This window comes from Sinocyclocheilus anshuiensis, unplaced genomic scaffold (assembly GCF_001515605.1).
Source record: "Sinocyclocheilus anshuiensis isolate Anshui unplaced genomic scaffold, SAMN03320099.WGS_v1.1 scaffold1049, whole genome shotgun sequence".
Lineage (NCBI taxonomy): Eukaryota > Metazoa > Chordata > Actinopteri > Cypriniformes > Cyprinidae > Sinocyclocheilus > Sinocyclocheilus anshuiensis.
The window spans coordinates 1540594-1559785 of NW_015557197.1; the positions used below are offsets into that span (position 1 = coordinate 1540594).

General features: G+C 35.4%; 1 protein-coding gene across 1 annotated transcript in view; it reads right to left on the minus strand.

The window, feature by feature from the left end:
- LOC107678845 (mannosidase, alpha, class 1A, member 1) overlaps window positions 1–19192 on the minus strand; it is a 153786-nt gene that overhangs the window by 36367 nt on the left and 98227 nt on the right. The window contains exon 5 of the mRNA XM_016474263.1: window positions 14418–14512. Coding sequence (XP_016329749.1) covers window positions 14418–14512 — 95 coding nt within the window. The remainder of the gene's footprint in view (window positions 1–14417; window positions 14513–19192) is intronic.

A 19192-nucleotide genomic window follows, 5' to 3' on the forward strand; every position in this document is an offset into this window, starting at 1 on the left:
TGTGTGTGTGTGTGTGTGTGTGTGTGTGTGTGTTTATGTGGACTGAGAGGAAGTGTGTGTTTGTTTCCCACCGGACACAGACATCTGGACAGATTGTCCACTTTCTCTGATTAACTTTGCTGGCATTTTCTCATTTCTCTTTTGCTTAAGCATTTAATCTTCTAATTCTTCTAAATCTTCATTTATCGAATAACAATTACTATAATGGCAAAAAGACTTTAAAAGACAGCAGAAAATGAAGAATATCTTTGCATAGTAGGAAGTTCAGCAATTAAATTTTCTGTTTTATGTTTTCTTAATCTGACTGAACAGCTTAAAACGCATTACTCAAGTAGGCAGAAGTGTGTGTGGGAACTTAAAATGAGATATTCTGACTCACTGCACCCAAACAACCACAGGATGATATTTCCCATTCACCTATGGCCTAATGATTGAGCTCATGTGTGTATGTGTGTGCACTGTGTTGAGCTCTTTTGTCAGATAGGTTTAACACTATTGTAGCCACCTAATCTTCTTTTATAGATATAAAAGAGAGTGATAACAATTACTGGACAAAGGTTGTGTGTGTATTGCTTGATAACTTTGGTTCAGGTGTTTTTAATTAGGGTTGGAGCTAAACTCTGCAGGACACCGGCCCTCCGGGACCGAGTTTGGACAGCCCTGCTTTAAGCGGTTGAGGTGTTTTGTTGTTGGATGTAAGAATGAACATAGCAGTCGTCATTTACTCCCGACATCTGAGCCACTGAAGACGCACGCAGTGGATTACTTGAAGGTTTTTGAAGGGAATGCGCCCCCCGATCTACCTAAATACATTTATGTCTGCGCGAATCATTTTACTCCAGACTGCTTTCTGAACAAGGGACAATTCAAGGCAGGTTTTGCTAAAAAGTTAAAACTCAAGGATGGATCAGTACCCACTGTTTGTAATCCAGCTGCACCTCCAGAAGAAGAAGTGTCACACTTAAAAAATGTTTACGATTATTTGCAAATCGCGGGGTAAGCAGAGCTCATTAGCATTTAAAGAGACATGCACCGAAACGGCTCGCTGTGAACAGAGCTGTTTTTGACAAGGTAAAAAGAGTGTTGTTTTACACAACCACTGAGGAATTTTAACCAAAGTGTGCTACAGACATTTCATTAAGACCCTAAAAAATCATACCAACTTGTGGAAAATGGGAACCCGAACTTTTCAACAAATTTCATCAATTTGTTGCACCACTGTCATCTCACACACACACACACACACACACACACACACACACACACACACACACACACACACACACACACTTTTATATGAGAACATAATTACTGTTATATATAATTGCTTAAAATGTAATATAAAATAAATATCTGCTGCATGCCTAAATTAATTTCCTAAAATAATCCATGTTTATGGCTGGACACTCATTTGTTTCATTCCTAAATTAATCAAATTTTTTTTTTAGCAAACTAGTTGATAATAAATAGCTGAATCATTCAATCAAATTCAAAACAAGCCAACCGCTGGGTCAAAACAACCCAATAGCTGGGTTTGTCCCTTTTTAACCCAGCATTTTTTAGAGTGTACATACATACATACATACACTTTATTTTTATTATTATTATTTTGTAGTGTTAGGATGGCACAGACCTAAAAGCTACTTCTTTCTCAGCTGTCTTTCTATGTAGACCTATGTCCCTCTGAGTAGGACACTTAATAATGAGCAGTAAGGGATACATAACAAATTATCTGCCAGAGCTCTGAGAAAATACCATTAGCCTGAATAATTAACTAGCGCTGGAGTGAAATACGAACTCCACCAAATGAACCGAAGCTCATGTATCCTCAGGCTGCTACAGAACTTAGCCTTTATGTTTGACATCAGACCAGAGTCTCACAATGACATTCTCTCCATCTCACGTCCACAACATAACATTTCATTTATGTAGGCCAGAGGCCACATACTGTATGCATGCTATATATTACAGAGATCTATAAAGCTGTCGTACCCCACAAAACTGATATTGATCCTACAGAATTAAATGATATGTGCTTGTGTTTAACTTTCATTAACATCTGCAGACAATAAAAGCAGCAGAGTCATATCAGTAACAGTTATGACTGCTCTAGCAATAAGCAAAAGCAAAATGCCTCTGAAATTAGGCTAATCGCATCACACACATATTCCTAACAGCCCACGTCTTCTGAATTGATTACCCAAGCTAGAGTTTAAGCACCCGGGGCACGGTGGTGACTCGGCCGTTTGTCATAATAAAACGGAGATTAGCAAAAAAACGTTTATACCATTCTTTACTCCATGGCATCTGCTTAATGTAAAGCTCAATTAAACCGCAGAACAATTTTCCGTCATTTTGTTCGATTTTATTTCATCTGGGGCGAGAGGAGAGTCCTAAAAATGGATCAAACGGAGCTGTGGCTCTCAGAGGAGGGAGAAGGAAGAGTAATGTCTCATTAGTATCGGACCTCTCGCCTTCACCTTCTGTTTTTTTTTTTTTTGGCACGACCAGAAGAAACTTCCTCACCAATCCCCATCTAAAGCATCCATCAGGCATATGGAACCCCTACATATGCCCGTAATAGATGAGTAACTGAAATAAATGTGAACAATTGTAAAATACCATTTAGAGGACATCAATTATCTAAAGAGGAAAATTATGGCAGAAAAGCACAGAGCATGTGGCCTATTCAAAGCGCCGTTATAAAGCTTACGTTCCCAACCAACAATGAACATCTCGGCGAGGTGCAGCCGTCATGCAGTTACCGTCTTGCCTATTTATGAAATGAATGCATTATGTGAAAGGCACATTTACCCACCTCAAAATTAGTGTTGATTCACACTCCATAACTTTCTTCAGTGTTTATTATTCATGCACGCATGCTTATGCCATTGGCGTGACTCACTGTGCGGCATGTATAAAAACACATGTGATGTCATTGAGGGAACTAGATTTGTATTTTGTTGCTATGTGGTTGCTAGGTGTTCTGGGTGATTGATTACCAGTCTAAATCGGAAGAACCCACCCGTATGCGTTTCATCATGCGCTGGGTGAACATTGCACATCTGAAAGTGAGTACCACTCTATTAAGAACCTGTAATAGACTCTTTCCTTTAATCTCTTCACAATATCTCTCAAATAAACCTATGGATTCTGGATAATAACGGAAAAATTGCTCTCAACAGGTGATTTGAAGTCCGACAGCTATTGCCTTGAAATTTATTGCTCAAGGAGGTGAATACAAGTGCCTCATTGATGGCAGTGGCGGTGAGTCTTTAAATGAGATGAATTAAGAGATGAAGCTTCTCAGAGGGTTTTATTGTGCTGACTAACAATAAGCATGATAAACAAATATATTAAACTCACCATTGGCCTCAATAATCAACAAAGCTAGACCAGCTTTATATTGCAAATTGTCTTTGTAAAGAAAACACAATGATACTTATAATATTTATAAATAACTTTAAAAATAACATTTTAAAATCTTAACATCATTTCCAATTCTTGGAGTCTAGGGGCAGAATTCATGAAGATCTTAAAAGGATAGTTCACCCAAAGATGAAAATTCTGTCATTAATCACTCACCCTCATGTCATTCCAGACCCGTAAGACCTTCGCAAGTCTTCAGAACACAAGTTAAGATATTTTTGATGAAAATCGAGAGCTTTCTGACCCTCCATAGACAGCAAGGGTACTACCACGATCAAGGTCCAGAAAGGTACCAAGAACATCGACAAAATAGCCAATGCAACATCAGTGGTTCAACTGTAGTTTTATGAAGCTACGAAAATAACTTTTATGCGCAAAAAAACTAAAATACGAACAAAGGTCTTACGGGTTTTGAACGACATGAGGGTGAGTAATTAATGACAGAATTTTCATTTTTGGGTGCACTAACCATTTAAGAAAAAACTAATCAAATTAGTCAAATCGAGTACAATTAATTAAAAAAAAAGGTTTGTATAAAAAGTATTGTTAAAATTTTTTCATAGAAATAAAAACTTTTTTTACCTTTATTATTAATTGTATTATTATTTTTTTTTATAAAATATAATAATAATAATAATAAATGAAAATGTTTTGTCCAACTTCAGTGCAGTCTAATATGCTTCTTATTTTTATTTTATGGATAAAACAGCTACTCAAATTATCTTCATGTGTGTTACTGCAAATTGAAGTCACACTGTTTCGAAAAACATGAGGGTGAACACACACACACACACACACACACACACACACACACACAAGAATATATATTTAAATAATAAAAGTAAAAAAAAAAAACAATATATCAGATAATATATTAATTTTAAATTTAAAAATAGAAAATTTATAAATGTAAATAGAAAATTCTAAATTTTAATTCCTTGAAAAAAATATTTTAATGGCAGTGAAAATGTTGGCAAGGCAAGCAAAAAGCAACACCACTGGTCCAAATGGGCGAACAGAAAAAAAAAAAAAAATTATTACAATTGGTCATTTCCCCATTTTAACACATAAAACTGCAAATCTGCTGAACTTTCTTCCATCACCTACAGACACTGTACACACTAAAAAATAATGAAGTGGCTTTGTAAATATAAAAAAAATTAAAACTTGTATTACCTTAATAAAATCTCTGAATATCATTTAAGAGATCATTTGAGTTGGGCTTACCAAAATGAATGAGTAAAAATCCCAGTTGATTTGATCTCAAATTTACTTGTGCTACTTAAGTTTTAATAAAAAAAAAAAAAAAAAGTATTTAACAAACAAATTATATTTTTCACATGCCCTTAATGTTTTTGGTACATTTAAATTAAAATATTTGAGAATGTTGCAATAAAACCTGTCAGTTTTATGAACAATTTGTTGAATAAAGTTATTTTAGTTTTCTTTGCGCACAAAAAGTATTCTTGTAGCTTAATACAATTACGGTTGAACCCCTGATGTCACATAGACCATTTTAACAATGTCCTTACTACATTTCTGTGTCTTGATCGTGGTAGTACCCTTGCTGTCTATGGAGGGTCAGAGAGCTCTCAGATTTCTTCAAAAATATGTTTTTTAATTTGTGTTCCGAAGACGAACGGAGGTCTTACGGGTTTGGAACGACATAAGGGTGAGTAATTAATGACATAATTTACATTTTTGGGTGAACTAACCCTTTAATGACATGTTTTTTTAATTGGTCTAATTTGGCAAGTAAAGGTTAATGTCTAAAATTGTAAATGTTATTTTTGATGAATTTTGTATATTTGTAAGTATCCACAGTTTATGGTTGAATTGGAGTTATGGTAAAATTTGACAAATAAATGTTTATTTAAAATAATGTGTTTTGTTTATCATTTGGTTGTTATATTTATTGTTAAGTATTCATGGAGTAAATGGTAAATACAGTTAAAAATATACAAGTAAAAAAGTAAATATAGGACATTTGTATATACAGTATGTAAATGAAATCTACTCATTTTTTAGTGCTTCTGATTTACTATTGAATAACTATTGCATTGCGTAAGGATTTTAATTATATTTACTCAATTTTGTTTCTGAGATTAATTCTTTGAATCTACCTAATTTTTTAGTGTGTTTGGTTTAGAATTACTATTGCATTGCTTAAGGATTTTAATTATAATTAATTTCATTGGAAATTATTTAATGAAATTAATTAATCTAATTATTTGAATATACTTAATTTTTTTAGTTACATTTTCTTGATTCTTAAAGTATATTTCAAAGATTTTACAACTTGAAAATGTACTCAATATTTTTAAGTGTAAAAATATTTCACCAAAAAAATTGAGTAGATCATAGTAAACGTTTTTACAGTGTAAAGTACCAGAAATTAATGACATCTGTCACGATATGTGTGCCTATATCATGTACATTTTTTACCCATTTTGTACCACTCCACCTCTTTGACATGAGTACAGTATTGGTTATGTTAAAAAAATGGGTATATTTAGAATTATATGCTTAGAAATTAAAAGCCTGGACTTAACCGGCTTGTATTGAAAGACTTAGCTCTTCTCTTGACCATGCAGCATGCAGGGCTCTTCAGTTTATTTGAAACGAATGAGGTTAAACAGAATTAGAGTTATGTCAGACAGGTAGCACGGTAAATTTGATTTGGGAATCCTTTATCTGCCTTTCAAGCTTTCATAAAAAAAACAGGATGGAGTGCAGAAGAGAGATAAGCTGTGGAAAAATGACCATGAAACATATTTCACTGAGCAGAGGACATTGAAAAACTCTTCAGCAACAGGGGTCAACAGTCACACATACACATGGCTAGATGGGCTGACGACAGACAGGGTAAAAGAAGAGGATGTGCAGCGCAGACAAACTTCTCTTCATACCACCGAGTGTGTCTGTATGAAGTCACTTAGAGACGGAGGGAAAAAGTAAAAATAGAGAAAAGGTTTTAGGCTGCTTGACTTTAACCAAAGGGAATGTGGGAAAATGTAATGAAGGACTTATGTTCATGCATGAAGGAAACTTTTCCCTCTTGAATAGTTAACAACGAGCAAATGTGGAATTTGCAGGTATTCAGGACTGCAGGAGGCAGCATAAGAGGGCAGGTACTGGATGATGGCTTGAGCGTTTGACACACTTCAGGAGTTTAAAGAGTTTAGTGTGTTTGGTTTAGAATTACTATTGCATTGCTTAAGGATTTTAATTATAATTAATTTCATTGGAAATTATTTAATGAAATTAATTAATCTAATTATTTGAATATACTTAATTTTTTTAGTTACATTTTCTTGATTCTTAAAGTATATTTCAAAGATTTTACAACTTGAAAATGTACTCAATATTTTTAAGTGTGAAAATATTTCACCAAAAAAATTGAGTAGATCATAGTAAACGTTTTTACAGTGTAAAGTACCAGAAATTAATGACATCTGTCACGATATGTGTGCCTATATCATGTACATTTTTTACCCATTTTGTACCACTCCACCTCTTTGACATGAGTACAGTATTGGTTATGTTAAAAAAATGGGTATATTTAGAATTATATGCTTAGAAATTAAAAGCCTGGACTTAACCGGCTTGTATTGAAAGACTTAGCTCTTCTCTTGACCATGCAGCATGCAGGGCTCTTCAGTTTATTTGAAACGAATGAGGTTAAACAGAATTAGAGTTATGTCAGACAGGTAGCACGGTAAATTTGATTTGGGAATCCTTTATCTGCCTTTCAAGCTTTCATAAAAAAAACAGGATGGAGTGCAGAAGAGAGATAAGCTGTGGAAAAATGACCATGAAACATACTTCACTGAGCAGAGGACATTGAAAAACTCTTCAGCAACAGGGGTCAACAGTCACACATACACATGACTAGATGGGCTGACGACAGACAGGGTAAAAGAAGAGGATGTGCAGCGCAGACAAACTTCGCTTCATACCACCGAGTGTGTCTGTATGAAGTCACTTAGAGACGGAGGGAAAAAGTAAAAATAGAGAAAAGGTTTTAGGCTGCTTGACTTTAACCAAAGGGAATGTGGGAAAATGTAATGAAGGACTTATGTTCATGCATGAAGGAAACTTTTCCCTCTTGAATAGTTAACAACGAGCAAATGTGGAATTTGCAGGTATTCAGGACTGCAGGAGGCAGCATAAGAGGGCAGGTACTGGATGATGGCTTGAGCGTTTGACACACTTCAGGAGTTTAAAGAGCTCCATGTCCTTGGCAGGAAGTCGTAGGGAAGATCTAATGCAACATATGCCATCACATTGTCCAATTCTTGGAGTCTTGGTGCGGGATTCATGAAAATCTTCTTAAGAAAAAAAAAGTAATGAAATTTATTAGGACAAATGATAAAAAAAAAGGTTTGTAAAAAATTAATCTACTTAAAAAATCTTTAAAGGGGTCATATGATGCGATTTACATTTTTCCTTTCTCTTTGGAGTGTTACAAGCTCTTGGTGCATAAAGAAGATCTGTAAAGTTGCAAAGACTAAAGTCTCAAATCCAAAGAGATATTCTTTATAAATTAAAGAGTCAACCACGCCTACCTAAAACGGCTCATTCTACACGTCGACTTCACGATGTGGGAAGATTTGCATAACCGCCCAAATGTTCACGTAAAGAAAGAAAGCGTAACTTTGATTCTCACTGTAGTATTGTTGTTGCCGTGTGTTTCGTTGTGAAAGCGAAACTACTTTGTTTGGCCTTCCAAAAGAGGACGATATCCACTTAGATCGCCGGATCGGCTTTCACCGTGGACGAAGCGGAGTCCAGCCCGGGGTCGTCACATGTGGTTGCTGCAAACCCGCCGGCCACTCCTTCGTCGAATCCGCCGGCTGCGTCGTTCTCAAGCCCGCTGGCTGCCGCTCGCTCAAGCCCGCCGTGTGTGACGCTGTGTGTTTTGTTAACTTTGTTTGGCTTTTCAAAAGAGGACACGACTAGAAATCAGTGGTTAAGTTGTATTTACAACACTGTTCCAGAACAGTTCAACCCAAATTAAACTGCATAAACACATTTCATTACACCAAATAATGTTCTTTTTAGCAACATCATATGACCCCTTTAAAAATAAATATTAAAAAAAATAAAAAAATGGATGGATGGATACACGAATGCCTCTGAATTTTTCTTTTTTTGCTAAGTCAATGGAGTCCTATACAAATTATATTGGATTATACAAATTATATACATATTGTCATTGTATGGATAAAACAGTTATTCAAATTATCTTCTTTTGTGCTATTGCAAATGGAAGTCACATGGGTTTAGAAAAACACGAGGGTGACTATTTTTTATTAAGAAGGAAGGAAGAAAGGAAGGAAGGAAGAAAGCAAGAAAGAAAGAAAAAGAAAGCATTCTTTTTCCAGGAACATTCTTTAAAAAAAACAATGTTCTTGATTTTTTTTTTCTTAAGTTAGAAGATAAGAAGAAAATAGTACTTAGGGAAATTGTTATCATTAAAAATGTTTTGTGAATGCAGCTCCTAGAAATGTCAATTTTTCTCAAATACATTCAGCCAGACCATCAACTAAAAAGAGAAAATGTTCAATACCTCTATGAAAAGAACTGGCCATTAATCTACCATTTCTTTCTCTTCTTTATCTCTTCTTCCTCTTTCAACAAAATGTTTTAAATTCCCCTTTCAAATACCATGGAATGAATTGGTTCATGAATGTATCTTTCACGAGTGAACTGCAAGTGTTTAAAAAGCAGTAATCAAGCATTAAACAATTGAAACAATCGAAACAATCCTCCAAAGCGGAAAATGGAAGAAAAAGGAAACGGCTGCATCAAGAACCAGAAGCAAATGATGACACATTTACTACTGGTTTAATTCCAAACACACCGGGAGTCCTGTCGTCTTGCAGTTAATTGAACAAATGCTTTGTGCATTTCTAAGCAGCATTAAATGTTAAAATTTGGATTTTATGCCACAATTAGAGACTACACATTATGACTGTTAACATTGTGTGAATGTTATGCTCATGCAGCGAGACTGCTTTTAAGCAAACGTGTGCAAGGAGAAGCAGGAGTCGACGTGTGAAGGGAAAGTCATCCACAGAGACCCTCAGTCTTGCTCCAGCCAAATCTTGGTCAAGGTTGTCTGTAAAATTAGGCCTCTTCTGTCTTTGCCTTTAATTTTCTGCCTGAACACTGGGGACACACAGCAGACAGACGGCATAATAATAAAGCCCACATACAAATTCAAATTTCTTTTGGCTGGTTGCTACTGCAAGTGGGTCAATACTCACACTGACGTCTGTCCAAACATACAGTGTTTTTCATTTAGATTTACGAGCTGTTTGCCACCTTTTTCTTTTAATAAGTGGGTTTCATAACTGCTGCATCATTTTACTGTCTTCGATGAGGTCTCTAGATCTGCTCAATTAAACGGATTCAGAAGAGAATATGAATTCATAGCACAGAAACTGAAGATGGCTGTGATTCATGCTCTCATCAGACACTGAATATGATTATGATCTCCTCTCCGGAGCTTTCAACACGCAAGAACTCAAGGCTAAATCAAGGATGATGGCACCGCCGAGGACCCCTCAGAACAAACAACAGCTCGTCACTGAGTGTTTAAAAGCCCCATGCAGCTACCCGATGTTTCTCCTCTTTATGGCTGAGGTTTTGCAATTATCTTGGATTGGTTATCATTAGTGACTATGCTAGCATGTCAGTTTTAACCATTTCCATACTGGCAACTGAAAACTCAAACTACAACTGCACAAACTGTTTAAAAAAATAAAAAAATAAATAAAATAAAAAAGCTCATGTAAATGTTTGGGATCCAGAATGTTATGAAATTTTATATTTTTGTATTTGTGAATTTCTATGCGTTTTGTTTGTTTGTTTGTTTGTTTTAGCAAATTTAGGGATATTGCATTAAAAATCAGTATGGAAACTGTAAACAAGATTTACAAATGTTTTTTTTTTTGATAATTAAATGGAAACAAACTCTTATATATATATTTATATTATTTAAGATAAAAATATAAATGACAATTTAATTTATAAATATAATTACTAACATAAACAGCGTATGGAAATTGTAAACCTATAAAAATTGTAAAAACGAAAATTCATAAAATGTGATGATAATTAAATTTAATTACATTAAAATAGAAAGAATTAACAAACTAGTGTTAATAACATTTATATAAATTAAACATTTTTATTTATATGATTATATGTATATAAAACGCCCATAAAAACCAGAGAATCCTTTTACAAAATAAAACATTGTCCTTCTTTAAAATGCCTTCAACAGTGCACATTTCATGAAGATGCATTAGGATATGCCTGCCCACTAGATGAATACACTTACATAACCACATTCAGCCTGAGAAGTTTCTGCGACACGAATTACCGGCGTACGGTGGTGGCACCACAGGTGCCTCGAGCCAAAGCGAACAATAGCGTGGAAGCAAACAGCATTAGCGATGTGAACAGAATTAACGATGTAGGTGACCCACATGGAGGGAGGAAAGCGCCTTCGCTAGAGGTGATAGGAGCACTTGTGCTAAGTGCAGATATGGTGGAAAGCTATATTTACTGACAGAAAGTGAAGACCATTTGTCCTGTAGCTATGTTATTAGCCGCTCCTTGTTATAAAACGCTTGGCCGCTCCATTTAGAGCATTTGTCAGAGCACTTCACTCCAGTTCTACTGCAGTTTAAACAAGGAAACACACCCCGGACACTCAAGCTAATATGAAAAGCTTTGATAAACACTGAAGTGTGTTTCTGCTCTCTGCCATGTGCCGCCCACTCGTTCTGCATTGTCCTTGCCAGCGGTGGCCGACTGCAAAAAGACAAGTGTTGTGTATTCTGTCAGTCGAGGGATAACTCATCCAATCAAATCCTCTGACTGCTTGTCTTTCTCGGGATCTCTGCACTGATTTCCTGCTTGCCTACGATTGAAGAAATTGGGGTGGCCAGACATCCATCACAGACCAGGACATCTGGGATCTCTGACTCCATTAGAAGTGTATGAAACAGGAGTGGGCTGCGTGACCACATAATCTATATCTAATTTTAGATTATGGTCATGGTCTATTATCCCAATATTTTGCTGTAAAGTAACAACTTGGGATAATACAGTGATTAAAATACACCACAAATGAAATCTATTTGATCTTATTTGATTTTTTTTCTATTTTTAAATGGAAAGCGATGGTTGCAATTGAAAAGATTAGTTTTATAATGAGAGATAAGTATGGCATTAGCACAAACCCTACTGTATGATATTTGATATGTACATTTCTAAGACCTCGAAATTATCAGCATGATCAAAGCTTGCTGTAAAACCTGTTGTGCACAATTTTTTTTTTTCTCATAATTTTATAATACCTTCAGGTCATGCATGGTACATGTGTGGATTTGCTGTAAGATATTTTCTGTTTTTTATAAAGTAAATGTATAGTAATATGTCAAGATGAACATTTACTGGACTTAAACTTAGGTTACTTGATTATCTGTACATCATTTTTTAGAAAACTCTGTTCAAATGTATCCAATATAATAAATAAGTCTTTAGAGGGACATTTATTTCTTCATCTCTTAATCATGATTGTATTGCAATGCATTATATGAAACTACAGAGTTTTGATCATAAAACTAAGCATTTAAATTGTATCTTACTTAGACATATTAATGAGAAATATAGTGACATCTGATATTTATAAGCATTTTATGTCAGTAATCTGATATATTAATATAAACATCTCATTGACGTACAGTACAATGTATCAAAATTTCATTTTACCTTTTGATAGAAATATCAAAAACTGCAACAAGTTGCATATTTGACTTACTTTGGGCCCTTTTTTCCTCATTTATCATTCTATATGAAACATAACCCTGACATACCAAATATGATATTTGATACATTAAATATTAGATTTTTTTTTAAGATTGTCTAAAGATTCAATAAACTGTTCCATTTCAAAAAAAAATATTTTTCGGACTATTATTTCATGTCAGGCTTTACAGGATTAATGTTCTGTAAATAACATTATAAAACAGCTCAAACTCAATTCTTACTGGATGAGTTATGTTTGAAGCCACTACAAAACTGCCAAAATACACACAACCATGATGCACATCTATTGAACATATGACACACATATATTAATGTGGCAGCTGCAAACCACTAAACTCCACGTCTTGACTTACAGCATCTACCGTGATGCATTATAAACATATAGAAAAATCTTTACTCATTGACCACGACATGGTATATACACAGTCAAATCACTCAAATCTAGTGTTTATCTAACTACATAAACATCTGATTTGAAATGTACTTGTTTATGATTAAAACCTCATGTGCACTGCCAAAATCTGTATTTGATTATGAAGAAACAAACATGAATGCATACCCATATATCAATATTTTAGATTATATGAATATATGAATCTGCTTTACAGGTAATAATGTTGTAAATATTGTTCAGTTTCTTGCACAGACTGATTGTTTAGCTTCATAAGACCTCAAGATATCTTCAGGAGCCACAGCTAGGGCTGTGCAATTAATCGAAATACAGTTTCGATTTCGGCTTCCAACGATTATGAAAATCCAATAATCGAGATCAAACGATTATTGTGCCCCATTCCAGCGGTGCGGTTTCTCTCCTCCATAAAAGCCCAAACTTAATGTGCAAATCAGTAAAATCCTGTAACGTGATTTTGCGCAAAATAGGACGTGCTTGATTTATTAATTTTTATTAGATTTGTGCATGTTTTTACAAGCGTGAAAGAAAAACTTGTGCTGTTCTGTGTATGCGCTCCGACACGGAGCAGGACACGGACATGTAAAGTAAACTTTTAACTTAAACTGCCTGCCTAAATGGTCAAATACACGCAAAAATGTGTCAAAATGCGGTGCTTGGTGATTATTCATGTAAACAATCGTCAGTTATGGCTTAAGTGAACGTAAACAGTTGAGAATGAAAATACGTGTGTAACAGTATATTGGATCCCTGCAGCTCTTAAAGCGACAGCGGGTAATATTCCTTATGCCGTATCAAACCACAAAAGACAGAAAATCACACACTGCTCTTGACTGGAGGATTTTTGTAACTTTAATAAGAAACAAAGCAAGTTTAATTCTTATAGTGAAGACTATGCGGTTTTATTTTACATTTGATTATTCAATTTCTGTTGTATGCTGTTAGCTGAATACTTTAGACTTGAATAAAAAAGCACTGTTTATTTCATTTGTATATTTTTTCTACCTTTGCTTTTTTGTTTTTATTGTATTACTGACAGTTTAATTATTTTCAATCATTTTTGAGGACTTTTTTCACCAATATAAAGTTTTGTTCATATGACCCACTAATAATCGTGTTAAATAATCGTGATTACAATATTGACCAAAAATAACCGTGATTATGATTTTTGCCATAATCAAGCAGCCCTAGCCACAGATATTAATTTTGTCCGGCCTGTATATGCTTTTATTAAAAAATAAAAGCTGATTTGCATTTTATGAATCACCAAGGACCACGGTTTCAGCTAAACTGTTATACTGAAAAAAAAAATTCACCTACATCTTGGATGGCCTGAGGGTGAGTAAATTAACAGCAAATGTAGATTTTTGGGTGAACTATCCCTTTAACTGATATTTCTGAGACCAAGGTAGCTGAAATATGTCAAATTACTAATTCAAATTAGTAAAAAAAAGTACAACAGCATAAATACCAACAAAGCAAGCAGCATTTAAGCAGTCAAAGAATTGAGCAGAAAATGGCTTCTGCAACAAAATAATCCCACCAAACTGTTTATTCATTATCATATCTCGGAGAGCCGGGTGCACAGGTGACAGAGAGCCGCTGCTGGGTTTGAGGATTCAGATACAGTGCTTGTGAGTCAATAAGAAATGCAGTGGAGAGATCTGACCTGGTTGGCTGAAGAAAGCCTCGGGAGTTCATGCGGAAATGTGTTTGTTTGTGCGTCACTGACCTCTTTAGGTTCAGAAGAGCCCAAGGGATGCCAGTCGGGGTCTTAAAAGCCGGCAACAGCTTCTCTCCTAGTTCAACAGCTTTCCTCCTGAACACCTGAAGTAAAAGAAAGACAGACAGACACACAGAGGTTAGTCTAACCTCATCCGTACACAGCAGCGGCAGAGCCGTGTAACCTCTGGCTGCCCCTGCCTTCCCATAAACTCACCATATTTATTTTATTTGCATGATACACAGAGTCGACTGATAGAAAGAGAGGCATTGATATTCTGCTGAGGGCAGGATCCAGGAGACGGCTGATAACAGCAGATAAGACGAGGGCACGCGGCCCACTGTAAACCTGCTGCCTGCCTGTCATCTTCTGTCTGCTACCTGGCCCTTCATTCCACTCCTCTGACATTTCAAACCATCAGGGAGCCGCTACGAATCCCTCAACCAGCAAATATGCTGCATATCTGCTGGCTGCTGAGATGATATCGCACTGAGCCGAAGCGGACTAAACTGGCTTTAGCTCTTTTATCCAGAAACAGAATTTTTGTTTAAGTGATACGTAAAGGGGCCATGTTCAACACTTGTGTTTAATTCTTGAAATAAAAATAAATACATTGTTATCACTACCACTCAAAAGTTTGGGGACAGTAAGATTGTTTATTAAAGAAGTAAATACTTTTAATCAGCATGGATGCATTAAACTGATCAAAAGTAACAAAACATTCATAATGTTACAAAAAATTCTGTTTCATATACATGCTGCTTTTTTGAACTGTCTATTCATCAAATAATCCGTCAAAATAAAAATCCACAAACATATTCAGCACATACATACATTATTTTTTAATTACTTACCGACCCAAAATTTGGATGGTAATGTTAATATTTAAATCATATACTGTAAAAAAAGATGGACGACGCGTCTCCTATTCCTTCCACTATAGAAAAGTGAAGCCAAAGCATCTCAATATGGCTGCTGCCATCTTGAGTAAATTACGTCATTTGCCTGTACTGCAGCCAGCCACCAGGGGGTGATCAAAGAGCCCGCAGTTTCACTTTTCAGGACGTGTGAGGCACACCCGATTTAAATATAATGTATTTAAATAAGAAAATAATTTATTACATAATATATAATCAAAATGAAATAATATTTTTGGCCTGCCACAATTAACACAACTAGCTATAACAACATATTTCTGTCTAATAAAATATACAAGTTCAGTATAAAAAATTCTTAATGATTTGTCCAAGGGTCACAAATAATTCACATTACAATAAAACCTTTGATAAAATGTTAACAAAATTAGAAAACATTTAAATTACCACAAATCTCTCATATTAAACCAAAATGTGTCATCAAAACACATGCTTACGTCAAAAAAAAAACCCCTTAAGATACACTCACAACACAGCACTAATTAAGCATATTAAGATCCACTTGTAATGTTGGCCCAGGATTCCTGCCTCAAAAATTAGTTCTGCATCCTTTTCGACTCTATTCCTGACAGGCAGTTTCTGTGATTACACCTTTAAGTCTTTAATATTTAAATGAAAGCTTTTTACGTTATTTCCCAATTAAACAAATACTGAAGATATACAATATTTGTTGTGCAGGGTTTAGCTCTTCTTCATCTTTGAAGGGTTACTTTGGCGAAGGAGGTGAGCAGATCTGTCTCAGAATGCCAGATTTACTCATCCCTCTTGTAATTCATCCTGTGAGTCAGAAAGCCCACAAAGCAAAGGTCCCCTGAGCATGGCCAGATCGCTGCGTGACAGCCTTTCTAAACACCAGAGAAGCAGACGGCACAGGCAGAAATCAAACTGCAATGCAATGACTTGTCAAAATTTACCAAAGAATAAAAGCACTGCACTGGTGTGCAGCAGTAAAACAACAATCATACAACTGGGATTAAATCATGGGAAATCAGAGGCATGAAGCATCCAACGAAGAGTCAGTATCATCTAAACACACTACTGATCATAATTCCCGCTGTACGGCTCTAAACGAGGACGTGCTTCATTATGTATGCATATCAAGGATGAGGTCAACACATCGAAACGTGCATCGCTCCGTAGAGTTTTCCCCAGCGCCTCGACGGCCTAGATGACGTCTGTGCGCTCGCCCTTGCTCTTCAAACACAAGGTGAGCTGTTATCTCGTCCATGTGAATTCACTTAACAGGTTGTCTGGTTGGATGCCGCCAGCATTCGCCACATTCAGTGCTGTATGTAGGCAGGTTTAAAAGAACATTTGAGCCTGTGGACTGTCATTCCAGATTACGATGCCATCAGCATGAGCACAATCGGAGATTATGGGAGAGCCGATCACTCAAAGCGTGCCATCACTTTGATCAATGCCTGTAATAAAACCCCTGCGCCTCGGAGTAAACAAAACGAAACAGAGCAGCCTTGCTCGACATTTTCAAATAAAGTCATGACAATGTTCAATATATCAAAAACAGTCAGCTTTTAATATAAATGAGAACTGATGACCACAGCATGCTGCAGATGTTTATGTGGTTGACTTTAATTTTTCTGTGGAGTAGAGAGTTTGTACTGTCTGATTAGGTTAATTTGACAAATGCCAAAATTAAGCATTAAATTAAGATTGTGCTTGCCCATGCAAAACTCTATACCGCGATGCTTTGCAAAAACTAATAATTATTCATTTAAAAAAAACATTCATAGCATTATACCTTTGTGCTGTTATTTATTATCATACTTTACATCTAATAATAAATACATTTGTATTTATTTAGCTGAATAAATAAAATAAATATTAATGATAATAGTAATAATAGCAGCTTTGGCTTAACTTTTCACATGCATTTGACAATAATAATAATAATAATAATAATAATGACAGCAAGGTATATTTTTGACAAATTACAAAATTAAGCATAATTAATTTACGCTCGCCCACGTAAAACTCTTTACCATGACTGTTTAGCAATAACTATTAATTATTATTAATAAAATAATAATTAAAAAAATCACAGTATTATTTATATTTTGTGCTAATACTTATCATATATTTAATAATATATATTTATTCTGTTTAATGTTTATTTAGTAAATTAATAATAATAATCATCATCATCAATAAATTATTAAATGTTAATAACTGTTATTAATAATGCTACTAATGAGAATACATTATTATTATTAATATTATTGTTGATGTAAAAATAGTATTATATTTTATTAGTTGCAGTAATAATAATAATAATATTTTTATTAAGTGTGAAAAGTAACGCTGGAAAGAAGTAAAAGGTCAAGCAGACTATAAAACTAAAAAGCATTATATTTTATTAGTAGCAGTAATAATAATAATAATAATAATATTTTTTGTATTAAGTGTGAAAAGTAACGCTGGAGAGAAGTAAAAGGTCAAGCAGACTATAAAACTTTTTTTATTTTATATAATAATAATAATAATTTTTTTTTTTTGAGTGTGAAAAGTAACACTGGAGAGAGAAGTAAAAGAAGGTCAAGCAGACTCTATAACTTGAAGTTTGTTGAAAAATGTTCTGTCCTGTGCCACTTCAAGGTGTAAGTGCAAGCGTGTATGAGCGTGTGCAAGACAAAAAGCGACTGCTGGTCGAGTGCTAGACGTCCACTAAATGAGATAAATTGCCTTGTCAGTGGATGGTGACTTGAGAACCTCATGAGCTTTTACCTAGATTACCGTTAGGACTACAGGGAATGGAGCACACAGCTGCAGAGAGCCACCTGACCCTTTCAAAGCTCAGAGATCAGTAAGATCCAGTATGGAGACAAGCTGACAGAAAGGTTCAAGAAAAAGCTATGAAAGCAAAGCCCTAAAGCTCGAGACAGCTTTGACAAAGGTTGACATTTACTCCACTGTGAGGACCAAAGCTCATGCAGATGGAGCACAGAAAGTGTAGTATGGAGACATGAAAATATGGCTAAACTATCAGCAAAGGTGCTGCATGCAAATTAGACTTAATTTCAACTTCAAATCTGGTCACACAAATGAAGGTTTGTTGAAGAATGCAAATGAATTCTATCATTAACTTTAGCTCTGCACAAACAAAGTGGACCGCAGTGTTGCTTTGAGACAAATGTACCATTCCAGTGACCTTTATTATTACAAAATGAAAGTGATGCTTCGATATTTCATTAAACAGAGTGAATATTTCACAGATACTTCTGGAACCCAGATTTAGGTCTAAAAGATTCATTGCTGTGAGGGAGAATCTATTATCAGATCAGTCCGAGGTAAACCAGGCAGACAAAACAAGGTCAGCATTACCAAACCATTACCGCAGCCCAGATGAACTCCTTTTACCAAATTAAAGGTGCTTTTAATGCATTTTTAAACACGGCGTGAATTGTTATTAACCATCCAAACAGATAACAGTGGTGTTTACTAGTGGTCGACAGATATGGGTTTTTTGACAGCCGATGCCGATATCTTGGAAAGCAGGGTGGCCGATGGCCGATATAAAGCCGATATAATTTGAATGAATATTAAAAATAATTGTGTAAAATGAAAGTGAAAAAAAAAAAAGTGAAAGTGACGTGACATGTGGCCAAGTATGGCGAGGTTCGGTGCAAGGGCACCTCAGTCGTGGTATTGAAGGTGGGAGAGAGCGCTGTACATTCACTCCCCCCACCCCCCACCCCTGCCGGACCCGAGATTCGTACTCGCAACCTTTGGGCAGGGGCGGACTTACCCATTAGGCAAAGGTAGGCGACCGCCTTGGAACCCCAAAAGCCAAGGGCCCCCTAAAATGCTTTTCCTATAGGATATGCACATTAA